This window comes from Ascidiella aspersa, chromosome 9 (assembly GCF_963924565.1).
Source record: "Ascidiella aspersa chromosome 9, kaAscAspe10.2, whole genome shotgun sequence".
Taxonomy (NCBI): Eukaryota; Metazoa; Chordata; class Ascidiacea; order Phlebobranchia; family Ascidiidae; genus Ascidiella; species Ascidiella aspersa.
In genome coordinates, this window is record NC_139455.1 from 23,500,995 (window position 1) to 23,518,988 (window position 17,994).

Sequence of the window (17,994 nt, forward strand, 5' to 3'; positions counted from 1 at the left end):
GCTGCTTACATCCGTATAGGCATATAAAACTTAGCCGACACCAGAAAATCGATTTATCGATCGACTTCGGAGTTAACGCCTTGCATTGAATCAGTCACTGTTTACACTATGATAGCAAACATTATATTTTCAGCACAAAAGGCGGCTGCAGCCCAGTCGGCCAATGGAATCTCCTTAATACGCTTCTCTCTGACAAATACGTTTTCTTTGAACGACTGTTTGGTTAAACAGCAGGAATTACTTAAGGTCGAGTTGGCGAGTGTTCTAAACGAAAAACCTACTTTGCGAATCAGTACAAAAACTCCTGATAATCCTCCTATCTTTGTAAATCGCCTTATATGTCTTCATCTAAATTTCTACTTCGTGCATTTTTATTGCTTTGATTTCTTGAGCATGTAATACAATTTGTTTTTATATACTGCCCCCTGATTACCCTATCAGAAATACCAACACCGCGTTAATATGGATTTTCACCTAATGGCAAGTTTATTGTCACTGCGTAACGCCTGGCTGCAAAACAAAACGTTCAAAATTTGCTAACGTTTGGCATAGCCAGAACATAAGTAAGAATCTGTCTTACAGCGCTGGTTTTACATTCTAGGTCAGTGGTTCTTAACATTTTCTTTGCTTCACACCTTTCAAATCATCAACAAATTCTCGCATTAGCTTGAATTGCTTAAAAAACAAATCATTGTACTTTTATTTTAAAAGTAACTGGTAACACAGTAACACAATACCAAAGTGTGAGTTAGTTTTGCATTTACCTTAGCAAAAAAAAAAAGTAATGCACTTTCTGTGTCAGATTTAGCAAACCGACACCCCCTAGAAAGTTCTCGCACCCCTTGAGGGTAGAAAATAAGTCGACGTAATGTTGTAACGGAAATATCTTACTTACGACAGTCGCAATAAAATTACACTTGCGGATATTTTCCTAACTCAGCATAAGACCTGAATGATTTCGTACACTTAACATTAAGAATTACTGCCCTAGAGGAAAAATGGATCCTTTACTGCAGCTTCCCAACCTTTTTCAGGTTGCGACTCACTTTTAGTGCAAGCTTTATTGTGCGACCCACAATAAGATATCACCCAACGAATAAAGGTACATAAAACCTGCATCTTTACTACTGGCGTACGAACTGAAATAGTTAATGCGGCACAACACATCTATTATTGCATAAATGTTAAATAATGATAATGCAATAATTTCCTGATCTAATAGAAAACTGTAACATCTAGAAATGCTTCGCGACGCACTTGAAACAGCTTCGAGACCCACCAATGGGTAGCGACCCACTGGTTGGCAAGCACTGCTTTACTGGACACTCGCCTTTAAGCAGGTTTTTGTTTATTTAGTTCGAGGCGAGACGTGAAATCTACAGTGATATCAAAGTTCAAACTGGGCGCGAGCGCCACGAAGGATTCAGTGATGTCAAACTCTCCACGTGGCCTTTCTATTTTCACCTATGGGAGAAAGGCGCTGTAGAGGGTTTCGTTAAAATTGGGGGAAAGGTGAACGGCGCTGTTGTTATTCTGTGTACGTGGAACGTGCTTTTTATTATTAGTCAACTAGACCCACTTAATTTCAAACATGCCACCTTCACTCAACTTTGTTATTTAACCGAGTGGATTATTTTTTCTAGAAATTAATTCAGTACCAAAAATACACTGTCATGGGAGCCAAATAACACAACGAACAAATGTAATTCAATTCTTAATCGAAACTGTAGGCTACATATTTGGGCTAACAGTGCTTCTGGCATCTAAGAATTTGTAAAACCTAATAGATTTAAAAGCAACTCAAATAAAACTAATGTTTAAACAAGTTATAGTTTCTGTTAGCCCTATCCAAAGCCTAAATAGCTTGGTTAAAATACACAGCCTACCTAAGAGAATGAAGCCTACAGCAGTGGTCGGCAAACTTTTTTTTGTTGAGGCCCAAAGTGCTCTTTCTCTAACTATTGAAGGCACACTACGTAAAACCACTATGAGAATAGAAGTGGATTCAAGATATTTGTTTTGAGTTTGGAGATATTTGTATTGAATTAGACACCTGTTGTTCTCATAGTTAAGTATGGCAAAAAATATAGTTTGACAGGCAGTCTTAGGCCACATTTGGCACGCGGACCTGAACCACACTGAGACAATACTGTATAATACTTAGCCACGTCAACTTTTAAAATACAGTGCACTGAATGTTCGGCTATCACGCGGCCCACATTTACATGATTACACTACACTATTTCAAGCGCGCGGCCCACTAAAAATGACGTTTTTTTTGGCCCGCGGCTCACAGTTTGCCGCCCCAAGTGAAGCCTACTGTTTGAGAAAAGGTCAGTGAGGCGTTTGGTGGTTTCGCATAATATACTCGTGTTAACGGCTCATAGCATTTGAATGAATTCTCATGAATCTTCCCTTTACAAAGTTTCAAGGCACAAACAGCCCTCAGAGACCAGTGTTGTAACCAACTTTTGAAAGTCGTTTGCAAAATGACTTAATTCCTAGAGTCAAATCTTTAGCAAATCAAGTTTCAGTTCAAGTCGATGAAAAAAAATACAAATCACATAGTAATATAGTACTTTAGACTTCTAGTTGGAGTAAAAATCAGTCATTTGACACATTGCTACCATTTGAAGTCATTGTCGTCATTTACATGTATTAGGGCGAGGAGATATCTTCTTATTAACATATTCAATTTGCAAATCACATCGTACGTTGAAATAAAATTCTTAACTTAGACAAAAAATTGTCTTGAACCTTCCACAGGCGTTTAGCCCACTGCTGGTGAGCACTGGTAATACCCAGTTATTTATTAATAACATGTTTCTGAGAAAATGTTCAACTGCTAGCTCGAAGAAAAAAAATCTTTTAACAATACAAATAAATTCTACCAATCAAACCGTTCAACCCACAACAAATACCTTGCATATTACTAAACAACTTTACAGATTATAATATCATTTTGCCTATTTATTTCACACCTTCCAAAAACTATCAAGAAACTATAAAAGCATTTAGGACAGGCACGACATATTTTTATTAGTGAATTCTCTCATAAGGCCTGACCAGCGGTATCTATGTTGACTCACAGCGGTAGGTGCAGTTCACTAATTACACTTTAACAGCAAATATTTAACCGCATCCATCGCTCCTATCTATATAAGTACAAATAAATGGCAGTCAATAAAACCATTGAGACGAGAATAACTAATTTTATTACCTTAGACCAGCGGTTCTCAACCTGTGGGCCATAAGAATATTTGAGGTGGGCCACAGACCAATTTAAAAAGCTAGATTTAGTTTTATTTGTGTCACTATAATTAATTTTACAGGATAAATCTGTTTTGAAATATGTTTTTCTGTGTTTTGTACTAAACCTATTTTATAGTTTTCTCTTTCATAAAACTATTGGGCCACAGATTTTTTTGGCAACGTAAATGGGCCACGAAAGAAAAAAAGGTTGAGAACCACTGCCTTAGCCAGACGTTTAAATATTTGTTTTAAAAAGAAATTCCTAAAAAATCAAAGAGCAACATTTACCGAGAACAATAAATATTTTTTTGTGTGTTGTAATTCACGCAAAAAAGTAGAAGGCGTAACTGTATTCATTGTCAGAGTCGTACAATACTTCACATGATATCAAAGAATAAATCCAAAGATGCAAGAAGAAAACAAATTTTGCCTTGGGTGAGCGTCGATCTAACGCCCTCCGGAAAACGTCTTCACTGGTTCATATATCTCCTCAAACAGCTTGCTTAGTGGGCTATCCATTCACCTATAGAACGTGACGTCATCTAACTACAGCAAATGATGTCAACAAAACGTATGACGTCATCTTAATCTCCGGTAAGCTTCCGTCTTCAGAATGCTTTTGGTGGCCAAGTCGAGATTCGGATTCTATATGTGGTTAAAAAAGAGAGATTTTTTCGACAGAAATTAAGACCATCGCTGGTATTCGGAAATCAACACTCGAGTAAAGATTCAGATTATTCCACCATAAACAAATAAAATGTAATAAATTAGCAGTGTTGTAAACATGTCATTTTGAAATGACTTTAGTCCAAGTCAAGTCCCATTCAAGTTGTTCGAGCAAGTCAACTCCAAGTCAAACAACTAATATAAAAATAAAACCGTTAAATAAAAATGTAAAACTTGTCCGATTATTTTATGAGCAATAATTTGACAAAAAGTAACGATAAAACAATATATAGCAAGATATACGTATTACGTGCAAAACTTGAGATAAATAATCAGCTAAATTTTATTCTAAATTGTTAAATAAAAACTCCTAATTCCAACCCAAATCATTCTTCTAAAAAACTCTAGTCAAGTCATTTGAAAACAGTTGCCTAAGTGTACTTAAGTCAACTTAAGTCAGTAAAACAATGTAAATTAGGTTTCTTCCGAAAATATGTACTTTCGATATCATAGGACTTGCCATACAAGTCGAAAATATTGACGTTTAGGCACGAAATTAGGCTCTTGGTCTCTTACTAGCTGGCCACTCTTAGGTTTGGTTACAATAGAAAAATTGTGATCAACAAAAATAATTGTTCAACATAAACCACGTGAATAAATGTGATCGTGATGGATAAGCCTCGACAAATTCTTACCTGTAGAGCCGCTTTTAAACTTGTATTCGGAGCCTTGCTGCAAATTCTTGGCAGAAATTCCATCCAATCGTTGTCAATTTTCTGTTAAATTGTTGTTAAAATAAGCTTAGACGTATAGTGTTTTTAAATCGACGTGTTACATCTCTAAACGACGTGTGCGTTTTCAAATAATAATCAAACTTTAAACTATATAGTTAAGAATAAAATTGTTTTACGACAATGAAATTTGGCGCTTTTTAATGAAGAATTTCTTCTACATTTTTATAAAATGCTTAGAATTTCCAATTTCGTGTTACTGGAAATATGTGTACCTGCATTTAAAAATAAAATAATAAATGGCCTATTTGCAAACAACAGCACAGACCTAAAAAAACACCTAAACGTTTTAACTTGTGGGAATATATAAAAATAATTCCACCATAAACTCACTCAATCAGACACCGGCTAAAACCCAAGCAAAAAATAAGCGTTGCAATAGCAAAATTAATCTTTAAATTAATAATGAACTTACAGTGTGTGAAGCATTATAGAGACGAATAAATGCCGGTAAAAATGCAACGTGGCTAATGAGGTTTTCGGGGAGTTTGCTTCTGGAAAGCAACCTGAAAAGCACACAAGGGTTAAACAGATTAATTTCCAAGTAAAATATTTAAAGCGAGATGGGTTTAATTTTGTAGTTTTGCCATAAACATATTTTAAGCCCAAGATTTAGCTGACTACTTAACCAATTATCAGTGTCAGAGTAACACTGATTAAAGAAGGAGGGATTAACAGTTAACAATAAGTTGACACTTTAAACCAGTGGTCCCCAAACTTTTTTGGCTCGCGGCACACTAAAAAAATCTTAAAGATTTCGTGTGACACTTTTAACAGAACAACAACAGAGTTATTTTACAATCGCCCTTAACACACGACAAACTATATGTAAATGTCTCTATATTACTAATGAATTTGTAATGGATAGTGCTTATTTAGGTCTAAAATGCCTGCGACCTGCGTGTATGCCTATTGGTAATACTAATAACTTTATTTTCAAAATTATAAAAAGGTTCGCCGCACACAGTTTTGGAAACACTACTTTAAGTACTAAAAAAATACAATACAAAATTGATCGAATTCAAAATTGTATCTCAATTCGGAACAACGTATGTAAACCTTCCAAGTCTATTAAAACAATTAACCTACATAGGTGCACTTAGGTCATGGATATCCATTCTGGTTTTAACCGGTTTTAGACATTGAGTTTTTTTATTTGTTTACTCACCTTATGATAGCAGGTTGAATTTCAACGCAAGGAAAAAGTTGCGAGATTTGTTGGTCGTTTGAATCCAGGCAAGCCACCACCTCCCCCGGACACACATCACACAGAGCAGCGCTAACCAGATCGACGGCGTCATCTACTGTCCTGTTACGTGACATAAACTGGGCGGAAACTTGGAAAATGGCGCGTAGCAGAAACCACGTGACCTGTGAGGTAGAAAAAGGGATATACGATGGTTATATTTAAACCAGTGGTTAAGTTCTAAACATTGAAGGAAACATATTAAATTATAATCTAGGCAGCAATATACAGTTTAAATTCTAAACTATGATGGCCAAACGGTTTAAGTTCTAAACTGGGAGAAATATACAGTACACCTCAACTTTAAAAAACAACAAAAGTATTCGCAGGCGTTCTTAGGGAATCCACATGAGGCCCCATATAATAACACACTATTTGTGTCTCTGTCTGTGTGTCAGGGGTACTTTCCCTTGACGCACCGATAATATAGTTAAGGTATTAGAATACAGAACAATCATCATTATATATATATTCCATGAAGTAAAAAAACTAGAATGAACACTTACATGTGTTTTAACATGTTGTTGAGAATATCCTTCAAATATTGTATTACCTTTACTTTACACTACGGTGAGCGCTGAAAAATAAATAACTATTCCTTCAGTTATCACCTTAATATGTAGTCCTCTTATTTCTTTCAAGACATTTGCATTTAAATCGCTTGTTCCATCGCCAGTGAGGCATTTAACAACAAAGCAAGAACACACAACGCCAAGCAGTGTGCTACTGCCACCTAGCAGTTGTTTAAGTACTTCAGACGGGTCGCTAGATGGCGCTAACGAACCAAACTCGTTCAGACAGGAAATGATCTCATGGAAGTTGGACCATCTGCAAAAACAACGAAAAAGTTTATTTGAAATAAAAAAAAATTGCAAAAAAGTTTTAAGTTATTTCCTAATTAAAATGCATATACTTAGGCACACCATACACAGATCTGTAATGCATATATATATAAATCGATATCATCTTAAAAAGGACGATACATTCTGGTATCATCATCAGCTAATGACACTGAAACACGTCCAAACCTCACTTATAAAAAGGGGAACGAAATTATGATCATTCTGATATTGAGAAATTCAAAATGAACAATTATCGAAACGTCTTTATTAAGATGATGTTGATTTAATCTACCTTTTGGGCTTTCAAAATTATTATTAAAATGCATTTAAATATAAACGATGTTCGTGTAAATTATCACAATGTAAAGAAAGTATAAACGAGCTAACATTAAACCTTGTTTTTGAGAGAAATCTTAGTCGCGGCATACTCGGCCAGAACAACAGAAGGCTCATGATTAGAGAGGGTACTTGGGTGAAAAGCTGGGTAAGCTGGGGCGAAGAAGGGTCCCCGTGAGTCTGTGGGTGAATATTTTCAACAAAGTACGTTAAAACTTTGTCAAGAAAAATTAGAGTATAAAAGGAAAAGGAAAAACACACCATTTTGCTAATAGAGTGCAAAATATTTCAAAATAGCATGCGACAATGAAAGATACACAGTACACACACATATGTGCCCAACAACTGTGATCTAGCCCTTCTGAAGATGCTTTTAACCAACGATTACGGCTTACGTGTCTATCGAAGCTTAACCGAATCTGTCGATCAATGATGCTAACAGGGCAGGCCAGAAACACAACTAGCCTGTGGTGAGGTTCGAACTCACGACCGCCGGACATTATGGAACCGTCGCTCTACCAACTGAGCTACACAGGCTCAGAGAGGAGCGAGTCGAGAAACAACCATACGCCAATGCTTGTAGTACATATAAATAAAATACTTTTGATGGTCGACAGAACATTCTTTTCAAATATTCGCAGGCAGTAAAAGCTATTATTCAATTTTTTTTTTAAAAACGGTGTTTACAGAGTGTCCGATTTTGTAATAACACAACAAAAGACAACTATCGGACGAGTACCGATACTACCACTTGGCATCGGCTATCGGCTCCGATCCAATACTATCGGACATTTCTAGTTACTACACGTAGCTACGTCATCAACCACTACTTTGTACGCGTTGTGTACCTCAAGCAAGCCAGTGACGAGGTGTGACGTCAACAGCTTAGAAGTTTGGGGGTTCCCCAGCGAAATCTCGCCCCAAAAGCTGTGGCGGAAAAACGTGCCGACGAAAGTCATCAATGGCTTCAGCTAAAAAAATGAACAAGTAAAGCAAATGAGCTCTAATTAATGCTCGTAACGATTAGGAACGCAGAATGATAATAATTGCGTTACACATTTTATAAGTGAGGTTTAGATATATTTCAGTCGCATTTAATGATGCTGGAATACATGAGCGATTGAGCGTATAGAAACGTCTTTATCAAGGTGATGTCGATTTACTCGACCTTTTTGGCTTTGCAATTTATTATCAAGCAAATGAGACTTTTAGAAAAGTGAGGAGATAAAACTAAACAAAAACTTAACCAATCTTCTGGAATTTTTTGCGGAACTTTTCAAACATTCACGCGAAATGAATAATTCCATCCATAGTAATTAATAGAGTAACCTATATTCACCCTTATTAGAACACTCGTCATGGTATAATAGCTGTATGTATACATTTTCAAAAAGTCGCAAAAAAACTAATATTATGGGAAATATTTAAAAATGCGTCAGTTTTATCAGATTAATATTGTTTAACGGCCTCGAGGAATTTACATTTACCTTGTCAACAGAGTAGGCATCGCTATCGTAAGAGATTGTACTGTAAAGAAAATTACAAGGCAAGTGCAGTAGGAGTTGACTGCCCTCTACCGCCATCTCCCGACAGAGGTTATCCGAAACCAAAAGGTTTTCTAAAAATCAAAAGCTTTATATTACACGAGGTATTTCTCTGTTTGTAAGGTAAGTTTAATCTCATAATATCAGGACCTAATGTAAAAATGCTTGTTTTGCAATCGCTACAGTAACTGACAAAAAAGATTATAGATTACTAGTTTTACCTTGAAAACAATTAGTTTTTATTCGGATATAGTAATTTATAGGGAGTTTTTTCTATAAAAATCACCTTGTATCAATTTTTATTTTTAAAAGGCTCATAACTAGAGAGGGTACTTGTTTTTTTTTTTGTTTTTTTTAGTACCATGTTTTCTAAATGTGTTTTTCAGATTTCGATAACTATTATTTCATTTAAACTTACCAGCAAAACTTTCTACTATTTGGTTTCGACGTGACAAAAGGAATTCGATCAGCCAATCAGATGGCGACACGTCAGCCTCGAGGGCTCCCACTAGTGTCGAAAGTTCGGCGCAGATAAATTGACAAAAGGCGTTTGTCAGCTAAAAGAAAAATTAAACAGGATAATTTAGAAAATTTCGACCTAAAAACCTGAGAGAAAGTACCCTTCAACGTTTAAATTTAAACTATTTCGTTTGTTTGGATAGGGTCGCTATAATTTTGGTTTAAAATATCGGCTATCGGACACCTCTCATAGTTATGTGCCTTAAGCACTAGTTTATGACGGCTGCATTTAATATCTGACGTAATATCCATGTTTTCTCCATTCACAACCTACCTTCCCATTCTCACAGAACGTACTCCAACCGTTGAACATCAAGTGCATGACGTCACACAGGTGTGATGACGTCACAGAGCAGTTGTAGAAAATTTCAGAATACAAGCAAGACCTCTGGCTGAAAGATAAATATGGCATCTGTTGTAAAATCTTTTAACTACAAAGATTCGGCCTGATTTCATTTCTAGACGAATACCATTCAGCTCAGCTCATATTACTGAAAACAAGTATTTTGTAGAATATATAAAGTAACAGACTGAAAAATGAGTTACGAGAAGATTAAAATCAAAATAAAAGGGCAAAAAAAATAGATGAGTGTTGCACTTTTTAGAATATTATATGTATCAAAATCGATTAAATTTGTTAAATTTTTAATGTGAGTTATTATGTCTCACTTTTCGCTTAAGAAATCTTCGTCAGCTGCAAATTGTAATTCTCGAACTGCGAAATCCGTAATCTGAAACAAAGCAAACGTTAACTTGAAGTGTGCCACCCAATTTTATCCATTTTTGTTGCTTTACCAAAAAATAAAAACCAAAGTTGAAAAAACTGAGTAAATTAAAGAAACAGATATTAATTTTATGTAAGTATTATTCATTTAAATCAGGGGTTCTTAACCTTTTTTGTATGTTTTACCCTTTTAACAAAGATGAATATCAAAATTACCCCCAATCTATAAAATGGTGTTCAATCATAATACGAAAGTAACAAATTACACCAGTTATACTCAATGCGACAGCTGCCCTTCGACAAAGGAAGTAACTAAAAGACAAGGATGTTGCCAATAAACTAAAAAAATATTAATTAGCGAAGCATAACGTTACCGACACTAAACGATAAAGAATCAATAGGCTACTAGGCTAGCTTCGAATTAGCAGTTAATCTGAACTAGGAAAGTAGGCTATCAATATCTACAACTGAAACAATGTTTTTGTCCCGTCAACTGTTGTGGATATTTTGATTGAAAGCTCATTTATTCCCTTAAACGAGGAATTTTACCCCCTGGGGTAAATTTACCCCAGGTTAAGAAAGGCTGATCTAAATGGCACGTTTTGTTCCTAATTCGGAATTGAATAAAACATAGTTGCAATATTTAAAAAAGCAAACACGCATTCCAACAATTTTAATAAGTCTATCTTCTCACCGGCATTTTGTCGAGTTTCTCAATTTTCAAAAATTCTTCGAGCCGTTTGCGGTGATCACGTGATTCAGCAAGCAGTTGTGCGACATCTAGCGGCGAAACTGAAAGATTTACGTGACATTGCTTGTATTCAATTGTTGGTGCTTATCTTTAAAATATCGGGTATCGCTATCGGGAACAATATAAGTATCGGGCAAATTATATTATATTATATATACTCTTACCTGTATCTTCATTTTGCTTCTGTCTTTTAATTAGGGGGCCTAAAAAGATCAAAAATCATGTGTTTAGCATATTTTAGAGCTTCACAAGTAAACGTGTATGATCCTGGCTGACATTTACAGCTGAAACAGTATTGGGCGCATAGAGGGATCGCATCAATAACTTGAAGTTAAAGTAGCAGATAGTATAACTCATTATTTTGTTTTAAAACCTTGTTGGCCGTTACCAAGCTGTATTATTAGTGTCAGCTTACCAAGAATTACGCAGACCTCCTTCATTTTATGACTTCATTCCATTTATTTGTTGTTGTGCCAATTTTAACTTACTGTCCCAACTAGTTTTTATTGTTTGTTTAAAGAAAGAATGGAGTACTTAAATGTAAAAAGCGAAAAGAATAAAGTTTACAATAACATAAAGATTTGGAATAATTTTGAAGAAGAATAAAATCATTTTGACAACATTTCTTTCTTACCGCTGTCTCTCTCACTCCCTCTTGCGGCTAGCCTCGTTTCGGCGAAGAAAACGTCCCGGTAGAGGTCGGTAAAGAGCCCGACGCGGTTCTCGAACTCGGGTATTTCCCGCATGGATAGCAGTGCGCGAATGAAAAGGTTAAGGAAAGTAGTAGATTTAAGGAAGTCAGAAGGATTGAAGAGATTGTGCAAAGCGGCAAATACAAGATGGCGGATTTCACGGGCGACCTGTAAGATGTGCATTGAGACTCAAATTAGGAAATAAAAAAATCTAAAAAAGAGTTTTACAGAAACAATAAAAGATATCGGCAGTTTACAAGTAGATTACATGCCTTTCTGTTCGAATTTAAACAAAAAAGTTTTTTTTAAATAACCTATAAGACATATTAATTTATTGGTTTTGTTCTTAACCTAATTTTGGGAAATAAAGTACTTAAAGAAAATTATTTTTTCTTTATCTTGATGAAATTCAAATCATTTTTCTCCATTTTGACTCACTTTTAAACGTTATATATGTAAATATGTTAATCGGAAAAATGCATTTTTGCAATTGTTTCAATATACGTATGGCGTAAAATCATTTAAGTTGTGTTAAAACACAGCTGCTAGTAATCTTTTGCATATATTTCGCATGATTTTGGCAGAAATAAAATTTAAAGTTGCGGTAATCTCTTAAAACATGTACATGCCTTCATTTTTTCGCTTAACAGTCGATTGTCCTTACAAAAACGTACATATCTTAAATTATTTTGGTTTTACCTCTTTTGGCGCGCAGAACCTCGTTTCCAAATTATAAACAGTCCAAGCTGATTGGCTGGGCAGGTAAGCGATCGACCAATCAGAAGACGCTATTGTCCCCAACATGATGAGGATAAGACCGCGCTGATTCGATAAAGATTCCTGAATTGAAATACATCGCAAAAACTAACAATAAAACATAAAAAAAACATTCTTCAGAAAATCTGACCATATCAAAGTCAGTCATTTTAATAGCTATAAAATATAAATATATTTATGATTTTTTTTTAAATATAAATATATTTTACCTATAATGGCATCATCATTTTAAAAATACGAATGTTTTTTGATAACATGATTGTAGACTAAATACCATCTTTCACAAGTGACAAAAAAATGACTTTAATAGTTAGATCATTGTAAGGAGTTTTTTGCATATATTAAGAAGTCATTGTCATTATTTATCTACAAGGCAAGGCAAACTCTTTACAAATATGAAATTGCCAATCAAAAGTGCATTATTAAAAGCGCTCTTCATAACTTTTTCTCCAATACGTCCTAATGAAATAATAAGTAATAGAAATTCACAAAATGATAAATAAACCGAATCCCAAATGTTAAAAATATAGGGCGTATATTACTACTTTATAGTTGAATTCCTATGTTGTGTTTTCGCTAGGTGATTAAACGTAACGTAACAAAGAGATATTTAAACATGACGTCATAGTATATGACGTCATACCCTTTGCAACGCCATCGCCCGGTAACACAAGGCTTGCTTGAGAGCGAGGTGGTTCCCCAGAACCGCGACCAAGCGCTCCAGTTTTTCGGCGTCGTTTAAAACGAAATCCGCATTCGATCTCAGTGACGTCACAATGCAATCGGCGACCTGCAGAATGTGCCTGAGATTAGAAGCTGTGAGGTTGCGGAAAAAAAATTTAAAATACTGAAAAAGATTTTAAAATAGATTGAAAAATATGTTGGTGTATTAGGATGTCTATCAATACATGCACAATTTAAGTAAATCAAAAAACAATACAAAAAAGGCTTGGATTTGTTGACCTATAAGGCTTGTTGTATTATTTTGTTGATTATTTAGCGTGAAATATTCTAAAAGAAGAACAACTTTGATATTTAATGTTTAAAGTACCTTGCGTGGACTAAGAATAACTGCACTTGTATAACTTAAAAAAAACACGTAAAAACATAAAATTTCGTCTAAATGTTTTCCGATAAAAACTTTAACAATAAAAGGACGGGAATCGTATCTCAATTGCCCGTATGTAGTTTTTCCCTCAAACCTAACTAAATAAGACTTGTTAGTTAATCAAGTTGCGATATTTCAACAAGATTATTTTCCTACTTTTGTCGCTTCAGGCGAAAGCCGACTTTCTTTCGTCACGTCCACGCTGTCGGGTGACGTCATTGTGACGTCATGATCGTCGCAAATCGCGATTGAAGTGTCGTCTTGTAGCAGGGCGCTCAGGTGACGATGTAGGAGCTGGAGTTGTGCTGAAAGGAAATAGTTTTGAGGGTTAAAAAAAATACGACAACTTGAATAATAAGGCAACTAAACAAACCCCGTTAAGAAATTTCAAAATACCTAACTAGTTAAGGGAACACAATGCAGAGATTTAGCCTGTCTTAAAAAAAAACAATACTACATCGTTATTGAAGACGCTTGCACTTAATTTTGGTTTAAAAAAACAAGAAAGACGTTTGTTATACACCATGTGCACCATATTCCTTATTTATTAGTTTTGCAATAGTCAATTTATCTAAATTATGTTCGTATTTCTAAGACGAGCATGGAAAAGTTGATACACATTTTGTCCTTTTGTTATATACACTATACAGTACACCGATTCACCGAATCTGTCGATCAATGATGCAAGCAAGGCAGGATAAAAAAAAAACAACTAGCTTGCAGTGAGGTTCGAACTCACGACCTCTGTCATACGGTACCCCAAAGAAATACCAAAATAGATTGCGGCACCCTTACGAAATGTTTCCGTAGGTAAATCATTAGAATGTCACAATAAACGGAACTGGAGCAATACACATCAATTCTCCATAACGTAGAAAGGAATAATTGGATTCATTTCACTCTAATCCTTAGAAAAACAACTAGGTTGTGGTGAGGTTTGATCTCACGACCTCCGGTCATACCGGGCCATTTTCTCTACGAACTGAGCTATGCTGGTTCAGAGAAGAGCGAGTCGAGAAACAACCATACGCAACTGCGATGGCTTTCGGTGCACTAATGATACGTACACGTTGGTCAAAAAGTAGCTTCAGAAGGGCCAGATCACAATGGTTAACACCTATATTAGAGAGGAGCGAGTCTCGCCACTACGATCGTTGGTCAAAAGTGGCTTCAGCAGAAGGGCTAGATCACAGTTGTTGAACATGTATGTATGTGTATCTTCCACCATTTGTTGTATTTACAACACAACAAATAACAAATCCACTTACATTGATCAGACGCGAGCGGATTTTCCAAGTAGTTCGACAACTCGCGTTGAAGTCTCGACAAACTTTCGTCAAATGTTTCGTCTTCATCGTCGATTTCCATTGCATCTGTATAATATTAAAACGTCAATGTACATTAAATAAACGAGCCAAAATATCCGACACCTTGCCATTCAAAAACGATATTCAGGACTTATATTGAAGAATTATACGAAATATAAATAAGAATATCAAAGCCCATACAGAAGTAGGTAGCATTTTGAACGGATCGAATAACTCTTTATTCGTTAAAAATGAAGAAAGAGTTATTTGAAACGTTCAAAGTGTACCTACTTTTGTATGGACTTGGATATTCTAATTACGTCTTACTACAACCTACAACCATTATGCTCCAAAGTATACGAAATATGTTACTTAATAAATATGTGGCTCAAACTGAATCTGGGAACTTGGTTACTTTAAAAAAGTATTTTTATTTCCCTAATTAATTAAGTAAAACAGTCAATAAATTTATTCAATGTGGTGCAAGTTACCTTGGTGAAGTTCAGTTTATTTATACAAAAAATAGCGACCGGTTAAATTTCTTGCTTTAAATGCAAAATTAAATTGAGCTGTGGATGTCCGATATTAGAATTCCGATACCCGATACCAACCAAAAGTATCGCGATTCGATCCGATACCAAATGACGTCATTTCTACGCGCAAACAATAAAATAGACAAAATTGAAATGCCGAGTAAATCACTTAATACCTTCGACGAAATTGACATTTCAACTTATAAATCACTGCTTTGAATAGCAAATCTTATTTGAAATTCTTACATCAAAGTGGTATCTTACCACCCTAGTATCGGACAAGTACCGATACCACCCTAGTATCGGACAAGTACCGATACCACCCTAGTATCGGACAAGTACCGATACCACCCTAGTATCGGACAAGTAACGATACCACCCTAGTATCGGACAAGTACCGATACCACCCTAGTATCGGACAAGTACCGATACCACCCTAGTATCGGACAAGTACGGATACCACCCTAGTATCGGACAAGAACCGATACCACCCTAGTATCGGACAAGTACCGATACCACCCTAGTATCGGACAAGTACCGATACCACCCTAGTATCGGACAAGTACCGATACCACCCTAGTATCGGACAAGTACCGATACCACTCTAGTATCGGACAAGTACCGATACCACCCTAGTATCGGACAAGAACCGATACCACCCTAGTATCGGACAAGTACCGATACCACCCTAGTATCGGACAAGTACCGATACCACCCTAGTATCGGACAAGAACCGATACCACCCTAGTATCGGACAAGTACCGATACCACCCTAGTATCGGACAAGTACCGATACCACCCTAGTATCGGACAAGTACCGATACCACCCTAGTATCGGACAAGTACCGATACCACCCTAGTATCGGACAAGTACCGATACCACTCTAGTATCGGACAAGTACCGATACCACCCTAGTATCGGACAAGTACCGATACCACTCTAGTATCGGACAAGTACCGATACCACCCTAGTATCGGACAAGTACCGATACCACTCTAGTATCGGACAAGTACCGATACCACCCTAGTATCGGACAAGTACCGATACCACCCTAGTATCGGACAAGTACCGATACCACCCTAGTATCGGACAAGTACCGATACCACCCTAGTATCGGACAAGTACCGATACCACCCTAGTATTGGACAAGTACCGATACCACCCTAGTATCGGACAAGTACCGATACCACCCTAGTATCGGACAAGTACCGATACCACCCTAGTATCGGACAAGTACCGATACCACCCTAGTATCGGACAAGTACCGATACCACCCTAGTATTGGACAAGTACCGATACCACCCTAGTATCGGACAAGTACCGATACCACTCTAGTATCGGACAAGTACCGATACCACCCTAGTATCGGACAAGAACCGATACCACCCTAGTATCGGACAGGAACCGATACCACCCTAGTACCGGACAAGTACCGATACCACCCTAGTATCGGACAAGTACCGATACTACTACTGGGCATCGGGTATCGGCACCGATCCGATATTATCGGACATTTCTTAGTTGTAATTTTGTATGAAATTTAAAAATGAGCTGAATAAGTAACGCTCACCTTGCACCAGTAAAGCCATTTCTTCTTTGCAGCTTAATTCATATTTTTCGTACATCGCCTTGCTTATTTTTCCCACGCTATATTCGAGACAGAAAATAAATAAATTAGTTTGTTGTGGGTGATTTTCACATAAAAATTTAAATCGTATTCATTTGCAACGAATAATACTAAATTCAATTAAATATCCCTTAAAATTATTTGCGCTTAATTTTGTGTTTCAACGAGACGTTTTTTCATCGTTTTTTTCCCGTTTTTAATACGTTTTTTCATTTTACATAATGTAACAACAATGTTATGCCTTTATTGTAAATGATTTCAATTGCACGGACAAAGAATTAAAAAAAGAAAGTTAAAAAACCTACCTGACTAGTGTGGCAATTAACTTCATCTTTGCATCTTTCACATCTGGAAGCTGAAAAATGTCAAAAATACCATTTGTTACGAGAAAAAAAGCAGATCTGTAAAATATATACAAAGCGACAAGCGCCTTAAAAATTCCGCATTCGAACTGTTAATATTAAGTAGATTTTTCTAGTTAATAAAACACTTACGGGTCTTGGCCTCAATAAAGCGGGCAGAAATTCTGAGTTGAAGAAGTGCGGTTGAAAAATGCTGGAAAATACCAAACAAGACAACTTTATATTATCAAATTAGGTCAGTGAATAAAACACAAGTTTCTTCTTTAATAAATTATAAACTGGAGTTTTCGGTAATTGATTACCGTTTAATATATAGCGGTGGGTGAAGAATAACGATAGGATACAACTGGTTAAAATGAAAAGCAAATATGGAGGTAGTAAGAATACCAAAGCCCATACAGAAGTTTAGGCATAATTTTGATATTCTTACTACGTCCAACTATTACTTCAACCTCCAACCATTATGTTCCAAAGATTAATAATGGTTTTACAAACTTGTAAACCTTATTTCCTGAATCTTCGGAGGCACTTTGTTGGTTTTTCTGAATATTTCCACAAGTTCATTGACCTGGAAATTTTTAAACTGGTAAATAACATGCATTTTTTTATTAAATAAAAAGAAGGAAATTCGCAACTGCCCAAAAAAATCAGCAATTAGTCTTTATTGTTTTGTGAGACTAAAATTAGTCATTATTTTGAATTAAATTTGTTTAGGTTTCGGCAATTGCTAAAATTTTCCAATGTTCTAATATATTAGTTTGACTCTTTTAGTAGTGAATTAAGTCAAAAAGTAGTCCACAAATTTGTTATTTAAAAAGGTTATATACAGGTAAATTTCACCGTTATACAGTTAATTACTAAATATGAACATTATTTTTAAAAAATTACCTTCCCAACTACACCCGTAATTACACAT

At 35.8% G+C, this 17,994-nt stretch overlaps 1 protein-coding gene, 1 long non-coding RNA gene and 1 other non-coding gene across 3 annotated transcripts in view; all 3 read right to left on the reverse strand.

The window, feature by feature from the left end:
* Positions 1-3,667: 3,667 nt before the first annotated feature.
* On the reverse strand, positions 3,668-5,222 carry LOC146133705 (uncharacterized). Its single transcript, XR_014501699.1, has 3 exons — positions 5,125-5,222; positions 4,614-4,694; positions 3,668-3,897 (listed from the first exon to the last, which is right to left on the reverse strand). It is a non-coding gene; the product is annotated as an uncharacterized LOC146133705 (long non-coding RNA).
* Positions 5,223-5,692: 470 nt separating this feature from the next.
* Positions 5,693-17,994, reverse strand: part of LOC146133706 (uncharacterized) — a 34,504-nt gene continuing 22,202 nt past the window's right edge. The window contains exons 28-47 of the mRNA XM_083397829.1: positions 17,582-17,646; positions 17,211-17,271; positions 17,022-17,071; positions 16,660-16,736; positions 14,517-14,621; positions 13,405-13,553; positions 12,784-12,930; positions 12,063-12,203; positions 11,306-11,531; positions 10,836-10,874; positions 10,615-10,712; positions 9,866-9,927; positions 9,471-9,588; positions 9,096-9,234; positions 8,621-8,751; positions 7,982-8,104; positions 7,192-7,313; positions 6,567-6,783; positions 5,878-6,080; positions 5,693-5,699 (exon numbers count right to left, since the gene is read on the reverse strand). Coding sequence (XP_083253955.1) covers positions 5,693-5,699; positions 5,878-6,080; positions 6,567-6,783; positions 7,192-7,313; positions 7,982-8,104; positions 8,621-8,751; positions 9,096-9,234; positions 9,471-9,588; positions 9,866-9,927; positions 10,615-10,712; positions 10,836-10,874; positions 11,306-11,531; positions 12,063-12,203; positions 12,784-12,930; positions 13,405-13,553; positions 14,517-14,621; positions 16,660-16,736; positions 17,022-17,071; positions 17,211-17,271; positions 17,582-17,646 — 2,280 coding nt within the window. The remainder of the gene's footprint in view (positions 5,700-5,877; positions 6,081-6,566; positions 6,784-7,191; positions 7,314-7,981; positions 8,105-8,620; positions 8,752-9,095; positions 9,235-9,470; positions 9,589-9,865; positions 9,928-10,614; positions 10,713-10,835; positions 10,875-11,305; positions 11,532-12,062; positions 12,204-12,783; positions 12,931-13,404; positions 13,554-14,516; positions 14,622-16,659; positions 16,737-17,021; positions 17,072-17,210; positions 17,272-17,581; positions 17,647-17,994) is intronic.
* Positions 7,596-7,670, reverse strand: Trnay-aua (transfer RNA tyrosine (anticodon AUA)). Its single transcript has one exon. It is a non-coding gene; the product is annotated as a tRNA-Tyr (tRNA).